The sequence below is a fragment of the Tachypleus tridentatus genome, chromosome 1, assembly GCF_004210375.1.
Source record: "Tachypleus tridentatus isolate NWPU-2018 chromosome 1, ASM421037v1, whole genome shotgun sequence".
In the NCBI taxonomy this organism is placed as follows: Eukaryota; Metazoa; Arthropoda; class Merostomata; order Xiphosura; family Limulidae; genus Tachypleus; species Tachypleus tridentatus.
The window spans coordinates 137,782,875-137,797,173 of record NC_134825.1 but is presented as its reverse complement, the minus strand read 5'-3'; the positions used below and the strand labels follow the sequence as shown (position 1 = coordinate 137,797,173).

At 33.9% G+C, this 14,299-nt stretch overlaps 1 protein-coding gene across 1 annotated transcript; it reads left to right on the top strand.

Annotated features, from left to right (window-relative positions):
* The first annotated feature begins 821 nt into the window (after positions 1-821).
* On the top strand, positions 822-12,552 carry LOC143225240 (inhibitory POU protein-like). The gene is made up of 2 exons (XM_076454301.1): positions 822-1,056; positions 8,889-12,552. Exons 1-2 carry the CDS (start codon positions 931-933, stop codon positions 9,813-9,815), a joined length of 1,053 nt encoding a protein of 350 aa, XP_076310416.1. The 5' UTR covers positions 822-930; the 3' UTR covers positions 9,816-12,552.
* Positions 12,553-14,299: the final 1,747 nt, after the last annotated feature.

Genomic DNA, 14,299 nt, shown 5'->3' with positions numbered 1-14,299 from the left:
GACGATACATTATAATGTAATTGATTAGAGTAAACATAACTCTAAGGTATAGTTAAACATGGTAGTTTGTTACTGTACGAGTAGCTCAGGTTTAAAGTGTATGAGCTACAATATCAGAAGGAATGGAGTACTATAGACTTACGCTGTAGTAATGAATTAGTGTGTTCAAATGTAGGTTATGTTAAAACTGGTGTGGAGTATGTGTAATTGTATACAAAGATATTTCCACCCTAGGCTTTATCTAAATAGGTTAAGTTGGGATACGTTTTAATTCTACATTATAATAAAGATAAGCAGTAGTTCATAAAACACTAGATTATAATTTAGGACTTCTGGTTATAGTAATAGTTGGTAAGAAAATTCAGTACCCTAGATATCTCGCAACATGCTAACCAGCTATTCATTTTGAAATATTTATAATAAAGTGTTTAAATTATAATTAGACTATATCTACGCTTTGATGTTTGTTTAGCTACTACATACACAAAAATTAACATTAGTTAGAAAACTGGATATTTCGAAAATAATTCCCCTGTACATCTGATTTTGCAACACAGTTTTTAAAGTATGTAGAAGAAGCCACCTTCAGTATGTAGTTGATAACGACTTTTGGATCTAGCAAGCATACAACAAGGAATTGCCATTAACAAAACGTTAAACTAACTAGGCCCCGTTTTCCCAAAGGTGCTTGGCTCGTGCATGTCGACAGACGAATAGCAAGCTAGCTTGTTGCGCATGTGCCAGCATAAATCACGTGATGTCAGAAACTGCTGTGAACAGGTGCACATGTAGGATGGGTGGACAACATTCTTTGAAAGACTATCCAGCAAGAGACCAGAAGAAAATCTGACCAGTGTGTCTAACCGACACTGCTTTGTGACATTAGAGACCGTGGCCCGCCCAGCCTCCGTGGTCGGAGTGATTTCCGCCATGAACGGCAAGCAGCACATGGCATTGCCTCCACACCTCAACACCGGGTCCTGTTTTCCCGGACGGTACTCGCCAACATACCGATCTTCGGACCCTATGAGACGGCATTGTATGGTTAATCCACCAGTAAGTTTGTTCAAGTGTATGTTGGTCTGTTTCTTACTCTTGTAAATCATATCTTATGCAATTTATATTAATGAATTATCGTTACTGTCTTTAGTTTGTACTTCTTAAGATCAACCCAACACCCAGTATCTGTATTTAGTGGGACTGCTTAGGTACTAAGCTTGATACGATTCGTTAATTATAACAAATGACATTGCTTGATATGAGAAACTTTTTAAAACTAAAAACTTGTACGTTAATTCAAACGAACCGGATATCGATAAAATCCGAGATCTTTTGACGGATTGATTTTTCTACTTCAAGTTACAAAACAAATACTGTCCTGTAAACACAAAACATATGCCTCATATCTATTACGTGCAAGTAAAAGCTTTGAAAAAAGTAAAAGAAAAATAATTGCTTTAAAAACTTTTATCAAACTAACAACATTGTTTCCAACTCTAAATGAAGTTTCTTTAAAGGATTTAGTTTATGTAATCCAGTGGAATTAAATTATAATCAATCGTTTTAACACAAAGATTAAAACTGAAGTGCCACTAGCAGGGTGGTAGAAATGTTGAATAAGGACATGCACTCGTAAGAAGTGGAAAGAAACAAATGTCTTCCCCACCATGAGGAAAATCGAATCAGAAATGGAGGAAATTTTTACATACTTGCTTATTAACATTTAGTTTATGTTCACGAAACGTAGTTCGACAAAGGTAAAACAATTTTAGTTTGTTCAATGTTTTATTACAGTTAATTTAAGAAAACAGATCTTTATCAAGTAGCATAGAACGTTTAAAACTACACGTTTAACAAATGCGTTAGGCGTTTGTTTTCAAAAGACAAATTTTTAACAAACTTACTCTGTGGCTTGTTTAAAAAGACAAGTATTTATGAAAAACTATCGTGCTATATGTTTAAAAGACAACTCCACAACAAATATTGTTGTGTGGCTTGTTTAGAGTGGCAGGTGTTCATTAAAAGCTATAGTTCTCTTTGTTTAAAAAACAACTCTACAACAAATATTGTTGTGTGGCTTGTTTAGAGTGGCAGGTGTTTATTAAAGGCTGTATGTTTAAAATACAACTCTACAACAAATGTAAATTCTTATTTAAGGAGATAGGCTTTAAAAATCATTTGGTAAGGTTTATTTAAAATGACACCCATTCGTCAAATTTTCTAGTACATTTTGTCTAATAAGACAAGGCTTTATTAGATATTTGAGTGTCTAGTGCTTATGTTAAAAAAGAAAGGCGTTTGTCAAATGTTGTGGTTGTAAAGGTTTTCGCTTAAACTAAGTGTTTATTAAATGTTTTAGCTCAATTAAAGTCATTTGTTTATTAAATTGCGTAATATCTTTAAGAAACGGGTGTTTATGAAATGTTGCACTATCTATTAAAATGCCATGTTTATTAAATGTTATAGTAAAGTTTATGGAGGAAATTAAACTGAATAATTTATTTCAAAATTACTTATCCAATGTTGTACTGCAGTTTGTTAAAAAGAGTTTTTTTATCAGATGCTTCTGTGCAAGTTTGCTTTTAAAGACAAGTACAATTACATCTCAGATTCTGGTGTCTAATGTTTTTTGTAAGACAGGCATTTAACAAATGTTGTAATGTAATTTATAAAGAGAAAAGTACTTGTCAAAAAACGTGTGGTTTAAGATAACAAGCGTTTAATAAATAAAGTGGTTATTGCTAAACATTAATTAATTATTTATAAAATGTGTTTGGCTTATGGTAATGAATATCTATCAGTATTGTAATAAAAATATAAAAGAAAATTGCAAAATATGCAAGAAAGTCTTTTAATATGTTGTACATCAGGCGGAACAAATAAAGTACCATTTGCACAGGTTTATACTGTAGCCAGAAGAAACTGATAACACGTGTAGTATAGTGAGTGTTTGCATGTGAGATAGAAAACTTTTATTTATAAGTTATTCTGTAAGCTAGAGAGAAAAACCTGTAAAATATATGCACCACTTCAGGTAGAACAGTGTAATAGATTTTGTGACACATGAAGGAAGTAAAGATCCGTAAGACATATATCATATTCCACATGAAGAGAAATGCTTATAAAGCACAGTTTTGTACGAATAACGAAAATTATTTTTCTTATGCACATAGTATACCAGATGAGAAAGGTTTATAAGGAATAAAAATGGAAACCATAACACATTGTCGTATAAATGGGGAGGAAGGCTTGTTATAGAAACTACATTTCTGGTATAGGTGTGTGTGTGTGCTTTCTTATAGTAAAGCCGCATCAGGCTATCTGCTGAGTCCACCGAGGGAAATCGAACTCTTGATTTTAGTGTTGTAAATCCGTATACCTACCGTTGTACCAGCGAAGGACTCTGGTAGAGGGTAAAAGCAAGTATGTGTGAAAAGTTTGGATGCAGCAATACAAGAAACGTTGGAATATATTTTCTTCGCTGAAATGATATGATAAATTTCATTGTCACAGTTCTGTAAAGCAATTACTACTTCTAAATAAAGATTATAGATTGAAAATTTAACCAATATATATATATTTATATCAATAGCTAAAAACTGACTTTTACAGTTTTCAACACTTTTGGATATAAATATATATATGACACAAAATGTGGAGATTAATTGGGTTGTTTCAATTCTTACAGTGAAATTATAATTATTTACTTTACCGTGTTTTATTTTTTAGACTCGTTCATGAAATATTTATTGCTCTATAGACAGAAGAAGTTTATTTTTTGCGTTAATTCTTTCTTTTTTAGGTAACATCGCATGCTTCAGGAGATGCTTAACAGATGTATTTTCCATAAGTATCTAATGCTGAAAATTGATTTTCTGTAATTGTTTTTAATTTCATTTGACTAATACTGTTATAGAAACACTAGCTATTCAAACAAAATACTCCAGTTGATATTTCGTCCTTAATTTATTGCAAAGGGAAACTGCTTGCGAATACTTATGATAAATTGTTTATTTTGAGTTTCGCGCAAAGCTACGCGTCCCAAATTTAGCATAGTAAGACTAGAGGGAAGGTAGTCATCACCACCCACCGCCAACTCTTGGGCTACTCTTTTACCAACGAATAGTGGGATTGACCATTACATTATAACGCTCCCACAGCTGAAAGGGCGAGCATGGTTGGTGTGACGGGGGTTCGAACCCGAGATCCTTGGATTACGAGTCGAGTGCCTTAACCACCTGGCCATGCTGGGCCTTTATGATAGAGAAATGGAAAATGACAGTATTGTAAAATTACAAAAATAATAAAGTATGTGATTTATTTCACATTACTGCATTTAAACACATATGTATCAGCAATACATAACTCATATCAGTTACATTTAGACACCAAATTCTGTTCAGTCCTTATATCTTGTAGAATTGATATTTGTCGATCTTGACAGACAGTAAATATGACAGGTCATTTGCTTTTTAAAGTTAAGATTTTGAATGTTTAAGATGTATGAAAATGAGAAATTTTCTATTGTGAATAGAATTTGCATTAATTTTATGGAAGTGAAATACGCCTTTGAAAGATATTTGCTACTTCTCAAATAGGCATTTTTATAAATACATATTTTCAATGAATGAAGGCTTAAAAAATTTTGAAAACACAAAAGAATAACACGAAGTTTCCCATTATAGCTGAGCTAACATTAACAGCAGAACATGTTAAAACCCTCTACCTCTGATTTTCAACTTATACAAGTATATAATAATATAATTTTAACCACACAATAATTTACATGTCTATTGCCGACAACGTTTTTCGCTCCATCTCATTAGGATGGCTTGTGTGTGTGTTTTCTTATAGCAAAGCCACTGGGCCGGCTGGTATACAGCAAACATGGTTGTGGTTGGAACACTATCTTCATAGACAATTTGTTACAGTAATAGTTGCTATGGTATGAAAGCTTATTAAAAGCTGCGGCCTGAAGAGCCCTAGACTGAACATAACTCGTTGTTGGCAACTGATATGGCAAATACGGTGTGTTTGGAGTCCTAATATTATGCACTCTTCGTGAAAATTCATAAAGGGTTAGGCATATATTGCAATGTTAAAAGCTATAATAGGTATAATACTAATATTCAATGACAAGTTAATTGATTATATGCTTTGGTTGCTCTTAAAGGCATTCACACCATAACAATTTTTGTTGTAACAAGTAGCTTGTATAAAAGATGTTCTGACCACGACTGTGTTGGTTGTGTCCCAGCTAGTCTGTTGAGCTGTGGATTGAGCAAAACTTATCGTCAGAAATGGATATGGCAGATATAGTGTGGTTTAAATACTGTTATTATACAAAATTCTAATTCTTCAAAATCCCTAAAAGACTATGTATATGGGGAAGTGTTAAGAAATAAAATAGGCCTAATTTTACGTCTAAAGACAAGTATATTAATGTCTGAACAGTCTGCTCAGTGTGGGGTGGGGAATCATCTGGCACGAAAACTGTTTCATTCGGAACTTCTCTTCTCGAAAGTGCAAAAACTCGTTTCAGCTTATATCGAAAATCGATCCTATTTGTTCTAATTTGTTTATAAGCTTTCCATGACACTCATTACAGCTATTGTTTGCTGCATTCCGCACAAAGCTACTCAAGGGCTATAATGCGCTACTCTACCCTAATTTTGCAGTGATAGACAAGAGGAAATGCAGTTAGTTAACGCAACTCACTGTCAACTGTAGACTATAATTAATCAAATAATTGGATTTTACTGGCACACACGGTCTCAAAGCACAGAGTGCAATTTTTTTTTTGTGGGGGTGAGCAACGGAGTGCTAAACCTCAGACACACATGATTGCCTTCGTTCGCTACTTTTACATGGATATTGTATTAATATTGTACGAACGTTATTACCATAACATTCCTAAGGACAGAATAAATCCTGAGATGTTTGATACTGTCTTTACACTCTCAATAATAGGAAACTGCACTACAGCGCCTCCTAAAGAGAAGTATGTTTGTACACTGGAATCTCCGTATCATATTGTTACCTCATCACCAAATGTTATATTTAAACTTGCGAGTTATAGTAGTAGTTTGTTTGTTTGTTGTTTTTAATTTCCAGATTGTGGAGTCCAACTTTGTACTTTCCCTCTGGTTTGTAGAGGTTGGTATGTTAAAGAGATGGCAAATGTAATGACTCAATATTAGTGGTAATTATTACACATGTATATTTCTTAGCATTTTTTAAGAAACTTTTCACTGTGTTAAAAATAATTAATTAATATAAAATATCCAAGAATTAAACAATATTTTAAAATATTATATGGGAAATCTATTTAAAATAGAGACATATAGTTTGTTACACATGCTTACAGTGCGGAATTTCAAACTAAAGCGAAACAACAATTGAGAAGGTTTGGTTTCTTTTTAATTTCGCGCAAAACTACACGATGGCTATCTGCGCTAGCCATACCTAATTTAGCAGTGTAAGACTAGAGGGAAGACAGCTAGTCATCACCACTCACCGCCAACTCTTGGACTACTCTTTTACCAAAGAATAGTGGGATTGACCGTCACAATATAACGCCCCCACGGCTGAAAGGGCGAACAAATTTGGTGGGACAGGGATTCGAACCTGCGACCCTCAGATTTCGAGTCGCGTGCTTTAACCAGCTGGCTATGTCGGGCCCTATTAAGAAGGAGAAAGCGAGGTGTGTGTTGTGGTTTGAAAAGTTAAAATACCCTACACAGGTAACGATTTTCAAATGTTTTCATCAACGTTAGGCCCTAGGAAATGCCCTACGTAAGACATGACCTTCCTCGTTTGTTATATTTGGGGGTGATACCAAATAGCTGATCCACACGTTCTCCGGACATTATGTCTATGGCTTTTTCTTTATGGGCTTCATAAAGGGCATGGTTTACACTAGTAAGATTGCAAGTAAGAATAAATTATGTTAGCATATCCAAGAAGTCTTTACAAAGGTTACTCCTGTAATGTTGGAAAACACTTGGCAGGAGATTGGGTACAGAATGGACATTTTCTATATAACTCTTGGTGGACCTGTTCAACATTGGCGACTGTACAAGTCAGAAATGATTAGGGACACCATACAAAACATTAAGAATAGTGTGTGTGTGTGTTAATATGAAATATAGAAAAAAAATCTTACATGGATTATAGTTAACATCATTACAATATACAGCTTCAAAAGGAAGTCTGTGTTAACACTTCTATATAACATCTTCATATGTCTAGAATGCTTTAACATCGAGCATTCTAATTGAAAACTCCTTACAATATACAGGTTCAAAAGCAATTCAGAGATAACATTTCTACGTAACAACCTCATACAACCAGAATGCGTTAACACTAAGCACATTAATTGAAGGCATTCACACAGTATATATCTTCACAAGTAATTCTGAGTTAACACTTCTTACGAACAACTTCACACAACCAAAATGCGTTAATAAACTAAAATCTATGACTTTTGCATGATAAATTCATAGATATATTGTGCGTTAAGTGAAAAGATTATTACATTATAACTAAGAATTACTTCTAACTTGTGTGTTAACAGTTAAGAAAATAAACCTTGTTAGCTATCATTAATGACGACAGGCAATCAGTGTGCGTTAGTTAACTGAAAACGAAATAAATATATTATAGGTGCACAGATAGCATATGCTTATTAAGTGTTAGCTAGTTCCCAGCTGTGTTAGCTGATAATTTTGAGGAAATCAATGTATGTAGTAGAATCGGTATACGTATTGTAACTAATGTTAAAAAACAGTCGTAGTATATTGAGCCCCGCAGTAGCACAGCGGTATGTGTGCAGACTTCCATTGCTAAAAACCGGGATTCGATACCTGTGGTGGGCAGATTACAGATAGCCCATTGTGTAGCTTTGTACCTAATTTTAAATAGCCAGTCAATCAACTATCCTTGTATATAGAGAAATCTAAGTATTTAATTTTTTTTTCATAAAGCAAATACCATGGATGGTTCTGACAATCATACACATAAACTTTGTGTTTGTTTCATTAAAAATATGTTTCTATCCTACGAGTTGATTAAAGTAATAAATTAATTAATTCTCCTTGCCTAATGATACGGAACTGAAAGTTTTATGTAATTCTACCTTACTACATATCTCTCTCTTAGTTGCAGTCAAGGAAAGCCAATGATCACATAGAAATCAAACCTTTAAACACGTATAGTTTTAGTAATATACATTTTTGTACATTGGTCCTGTATCGTAATTGGTAAAATATAAAGAAAGATACATTCTACATTACAGTTTTCAGTAAAATCTTTCCAGAATTATATTCCCAGTTTTTTTTTTAACCATTTATTTTATTGTGTTAATATTTCCTGTATATCTACCTATGTGCCCTTCTTGTGAGTTACTTTCTATGTATGTCTGTAGATCTCCTTTTTTACAATAATCTTGCCCAGCACTGTATGGTAATTAAGTTTTTCTTAGGGTTATATAATAATTTCATTTAGTATTTTACAATATTACGCGATACCTTAGTCGGGTTTTTTCGTATTATGTATTGAATACGTATAGATTATTCTAACACAGTACAATAAATTTCTTTGCATAATGATTTCAGAAAGACTTATCCAACACTTTACAGTAACATTTTTCGTGTCATGCTTTCATGTAGGCTTCTCCAATATTGTATGGTTATTTGCTCTCTCTTTTTTTTTATTGTAATGATTTCATATTGATTCCTTCAACATTAACAATAGTACTTTTTGTGTAATGATTTCCTGTAGATTTTTCCAATACTCCACGGTAATTATTTTCGTGTAATCACTTCATGTAGAATTCTCTAATACTGTACGATCATTTATTTACTTTGATTATCTTTCTTTTCTGGTAGACTTATCGAGAACTTCGGCCTGCGGTCCCAACATTGCAAGGGAACATCTTTTCTGGGCTGGACGATGGCTTGATGGGCCGAGCAGAGGCTCTCGCCGCGGTAGATATCGCCAAGTCCGGTCCAACAACTAGTTCTGGTATTCCATTAAAGCACGACATGATGTACGCTCATCACGCAGGAATGAGCGGAGGCCATGGTGGTCCCGCTGGTCGAGTCCACCATTCTCAGATGGGTCATCCCGGAATGGACACGATGGAGTTGCTAGAGCCACTTTGCCCTAGTTCCCTACCGCCTTTAACCTTAAATGCTGAAACTAGTGCAGTTAACTCTCACTCACATCCGCAGCTACATGGCCCAATTTATACGCACAGTATGAACGGCATGATGGGTGGCCATCCAGCGTTAGCTCCACATCATGCCATGACCATGCACGACACAGATACGGATCCTCGTGAATTGGAGGCTTTTGCTGAACGTTTCAAACAACGACGGATCAAACTCGGAGTGACCCAAGCCGACGTTGGCAAGGCTCTAGCTAACTTGAAGCTGCCTGGTGTTGGTTGCTTATCCCAGAGTACTATTTGCAGATTTGAATCTCTCACTTTATCCCACAATAATATGGTTGCCCTCAAGCCCATTCTTCAAGCTTGGTTGGAAGCGGCTGAAGCTCAGGCGCGCAGTAAGCGTCGCGATCCAGAATCCCCAAGCGTCCTGCCGAACGGTGAAAAGAAGAGAAAAAGGACATCCATTGCCGCTCCAGAAAAGAGATCACTGGAAGCTTACTTCGCTGTGCAGCCTCGACCATCGGGTGAGAAGATCGCTGCTATCGCTGAGAAGTTGGACCTAAAGAAGAATGTAGTTCGTGTATGGTTCTGTAACCAAAGGCAAAAGCAGAAGCGAATGAAATACTCGGCTGGTCAACATTAACTTTTAAATATCTTATTATTTTGTGTACAGAAGCAGTTAATGCTTAAAAGCATGAGATATCGGCAGCTTACTGGTACTGAAATACATCGTTCGTAACAGTGAGTACGAGAAACTACAGTGACGTTGATCATAACAAACTTGATATGTTTGCGACAACACTCAGCGGTAGATTAACGGACGAGAGTGGCCATGTTGGTGGAAAGTTAGTAGTAATATTCTAGATTGAAGTGAGAAATTTGTATTCACTTTTTGTTTTCTGAGGCCCAGAACTCTTATGATAGGGTATGTCCACTTTCAAGTGATACCATAATCTTTCACAAGTGCACATTATTGACTGATAATTTTGTCTAAAGCGCCACCATGAGAACAATCATTGATCATTCTACTATCCAATCATTTAGTATTAACGACGACGGGCGTACTAGATAAATATTTGATAACTGCAATTGTGTAAAGAGAAATGTATCCAGTCTTCTGTGTTTGACCTGACACAGGTAGGTCATTCTTTTCATATGATGCCAGATGTAAAGAAATCACGGCAGGATACAAACAGCTCTGTTGGAAATATATATATATATGTATATTAAGTACAAAACACGTGACAGGGATGAGAAATAAACTAATGTATAGACTAATTCTTGTAGTATCTAAGTTCATGATTCAATACGAAAGTACACCGCTTGGCATAAATAGATTACTTTTTTGAAAGCTTAAAGCTTCAATCTTATAGCAATGGTTTATAAAATTGCACCTTTTTTATAAGTTACGTTTTGAAATTCTATATCTAAAGAGTGTTTAATTAAAGTCAAAACTGCCGGAAACCTGAACTGTCTTGAGAATACTTTAAAACATGTTATGTTCCTTGATTAGTTATTAAATTTTGTTGTTCTAGTGGTTGCATCTAAGCACTTAAGGTGCATACTTAAGTGTGTTTAAACAATGACTAATATCAAAACCAGATTATAACAGTAAGTTACATCAACAAAATGAAGAATTATAATGATTTCGTAAAAAAAATTTCTGTTGAAGATTCAATACTGCGAAAAGGCCTAAAAGAGCACAATTGCTGGTTCAATAATATGGTGTACAAAATACAACGACGTATGGGGTGTGTTTCAGTAACAAGGTAAATCAAAGAGCGAGACGTGTGAAGTATTATAATAACGAAAGATGACGTGGTGTGTGTTACACAAGTTGTATCAAATACCGCACGTAAGAAGTGTGAGAATGATTATATCAAATGCGCTATGAAGGTCTTTTGCGAAAATAAAATTACCACAAATGACATAAGGTATATGAAACAATAATAAGATTTAACGCAAAGCATAACTTACGTAAGTTTATACTTCTTGTAATATATCATAATTTTATTTTTGCTTGAAGGTCAAATAACAATAGTAAATATTAATATTTACGTTGCTTGATAATGTCTAAGTAGCCCACCGAGTGGCACAGCTGCATATCTGCAGACTTACACCGCTAAAAACCGGGTTTCATTACCCGTGTTAGGTAAAGCACAGATAGCCCATTGTGTAGCTTTGTGCTTAGTTTCCAAACAAACAAGGTTATAAGTTTGTATAAGAAGTAAAATATAACGTTCTTTTTATGTCTTAGTGAAATATATTATGTGGTTGCCACGAAAACGTCAATACTGACATCAAACTTTAATGACTATATCAGTATATCACAATATCGGGCCAATTTCTAAAACTAGCATAGGATTATGTTAAGAAGTGCTAGTGTATAAATACCGATTACTTAGAACACGGGTACAGTATTGGACAAATAGCTCATTGACACTAATTAAAAAGCTTTTACTTATCTGTAGTTCAAAATATAGAAATCAAAGTACAGTTATTCAAGAAAAACTTTCTGAAATTTAAACTTATCTGTACAGATATTAAAATGTAATATTTTCTATAAAAAATAACCTTCTATTCGTCCTAAATTTAGCCCTAAACTAATATAATCGACGTCCACAATCTTAACATAGTAAGCAACTGTTGTGAAGGTTCTCATGTTCCTTAATTATTAACAAATACATAAACTTGAAAATTATTTTTTATTTAGGTTGTTCAAATTCATTTTACGATGTTTCCCTTTTCTTAACTTTCCATAAATGGAACAAACCAAATGTATTTGTCAGTTTACTCTGTATTGAGAATAATATTATAGGATACAACTGAGTTATTGTCTTCAGTTAATGTTTAGATTTCTATTTCATAACATTAAAATATGCTTCTTTTTCAGATATTTTGAAAATACTCTACCCTTGGTTACGCTATTAAAATCTTTACCTCTGTTAACACAATAAAATATGTTCTGTATTTATTGTATACCATTCTTCAAACAAAAGAGTTTAATGTTTGTAAATAAACAGCATTCATTTTATAACAATTGCTTGTATTCCTTGCCTATTGCATGTGATATGTACTCGTTTCTTAATTTAACTCTAAGCCTTTGAAAACTACTTTTGAATATTTCTTATTCTCTCTACTTCGATTATTCCTTTTTTCTGCTTTTACATCCAGATTGATTATTAAAAACATCTGTGTAAAATTTGTTTATTGTGTTACTTGGTTTTATGTTAATATAATAAGTTAAGGTAATATAAGAGCTAGTGATACATAACTAATATGTATACAATGTTTGTGAACTTTTGGAAGTACACTGTCCTTTTGCTCAAATCTTTCGAATCAATATTATTCAAAATATTGTATAAATGCTTGATTTTGTACACAGCGTAAAAATAAACAAAATTAAAATCTTTACGTAGTTTGTTTCCAGTCACAATTCTGAGAAAAGGTTCAACGTGTCTGTTGAAAAAAACATATTAATTGATATGTTAATTTGTTTTAATTGTTAATATTGGAAATATCGGATCTTCATGATTGTATTCTTCATCAAACTACAATTCTATTATGATAAATTATTTAAATATACCTATTAAAGTTAAGTGTAATTTATACGCCTTTATTGCAACTTAATTTTGTATTCTTAAACGAAACATAACTCTTCATTCACATTGTATCTCTTGTTATTCTCCTAACATAACTTATATTCTATCCTGTCAAAACTAGTTGTTTAACAAATGTAACTGTGCTACACTTCAACGTTAAGAAGAGAATAATTATATTATGAAGAATGACTGTGCAGTTAGATTAAACCTCAATGTTATAATACTAATAACTGTGTTGTGTTAACGTTAACAGAACTGTCTCCTCTCTCATTTACTTGCTGTCTTATATTTGCGGATATTTATTACTTGCAAAATATTTAATGTTCCGACATTATAGTAACAAAAAGATTAAATATGGCACAAAAGTTTTATAAAAATATTAAATTAGCTTCTAAATATGGTATTAGCACATTATGACGAATCTTTGAAGTAATAGCTGGCTATCCATCTCACTCTTGGTATATCATCTGGTATCGCTGATGCTGACGTACGAAATTAGTCACTTCTGTTACTTGAAATTTTTACGAGAAAATTGAGTCTAAACGGAAATTAAGCCTCCGAATATGTGGACCGGGCAGATAATTATATCCATCTCAGCTACCATCTGGTAAATAGCACACATCTCATTTTACACTACATTCATTATTAAGAATGAAATCTTGTACAGACAGGACTTTTGAGGTAGACGAGATGATTTGTAAAATACCGAACACGACATTTCGATTTGTTTCGGAAGTGCTACTTGATCTCAACTATAGACATTTTATGGTGTACAAAACATTCTGTGAGCTTAGAGTTTTTCTGACAAAGCGAAATGTTAAATATGAATTTGGTAAATAATAATATTTAAAAATACACTTTCTCTGTAACAGAAGGCCCGGCGTGGCTAGGTGTGTAAGGCGCTCGACTCGTAATCCGAGGGTCGTGGGTTCGAATCCCTGTCACACCAAACGTGCTCGCACTTTCAGCCGTGGGGGCGTCATAATGTGACAGTCAATCCCACTATTCGTTGGTAAAAGCGTATCCCAAGAGTTGGCGGTGGGTGGTGATGACTAACTGTCTTCCCTCTAGTCTAAATTAGGGACGGCTAGCGCAGATAGCCCTCGTGTAGCTTTGCGCGAAATTCAATAACCAAACCAAACTATGTAACAGCTTGCTTTATGCTGGAATATGAAGAAGGCTACTCTTAACAAATAAGTGTTCGTTGTACCAAGTATCAGACACTAAAATACGAAGTTAATTGCCCTTAACAAATAGAAATGTCTTTTATCAACTTATCTAATGTAATAATATGTGAATTATACCTAATGATCAAAATGATTTGTTGCCTATTCTTAGCTAGATTATAATACCGATCCTTTTTGGCTGAACTGTAAAATTTGAAAATAGATAGCTTTGAGCTTATAAATAAAACAATTAAATATAATAAGTTTTTTGTGGAAAAAATCTTTGTTGTTCTTAAGTGCTATTTTACAAACGAACAGCGTAAATGCGTATTTCAAGGTGCGTATTAAACATCTGGGGG

What these genes read in the sequence shown, in the direction of transcription:
- LOC143225240 (XM_076454301.1), top strand. Translation starts at nt 931, where the DNA reads ATGAACGGCAAGCAGCACATGGCATTGCCTCCACACCTCAACACCGGG. An exon ending in ATTGTATGGTTAATCCACCA is followed by an intron (nt 1,057 to 8,888) that starts GTAAGTTTGTTC and finishes CTTTTCTGGTAG; the next exon opens with ACTTATCGAGAACTTCGGCC.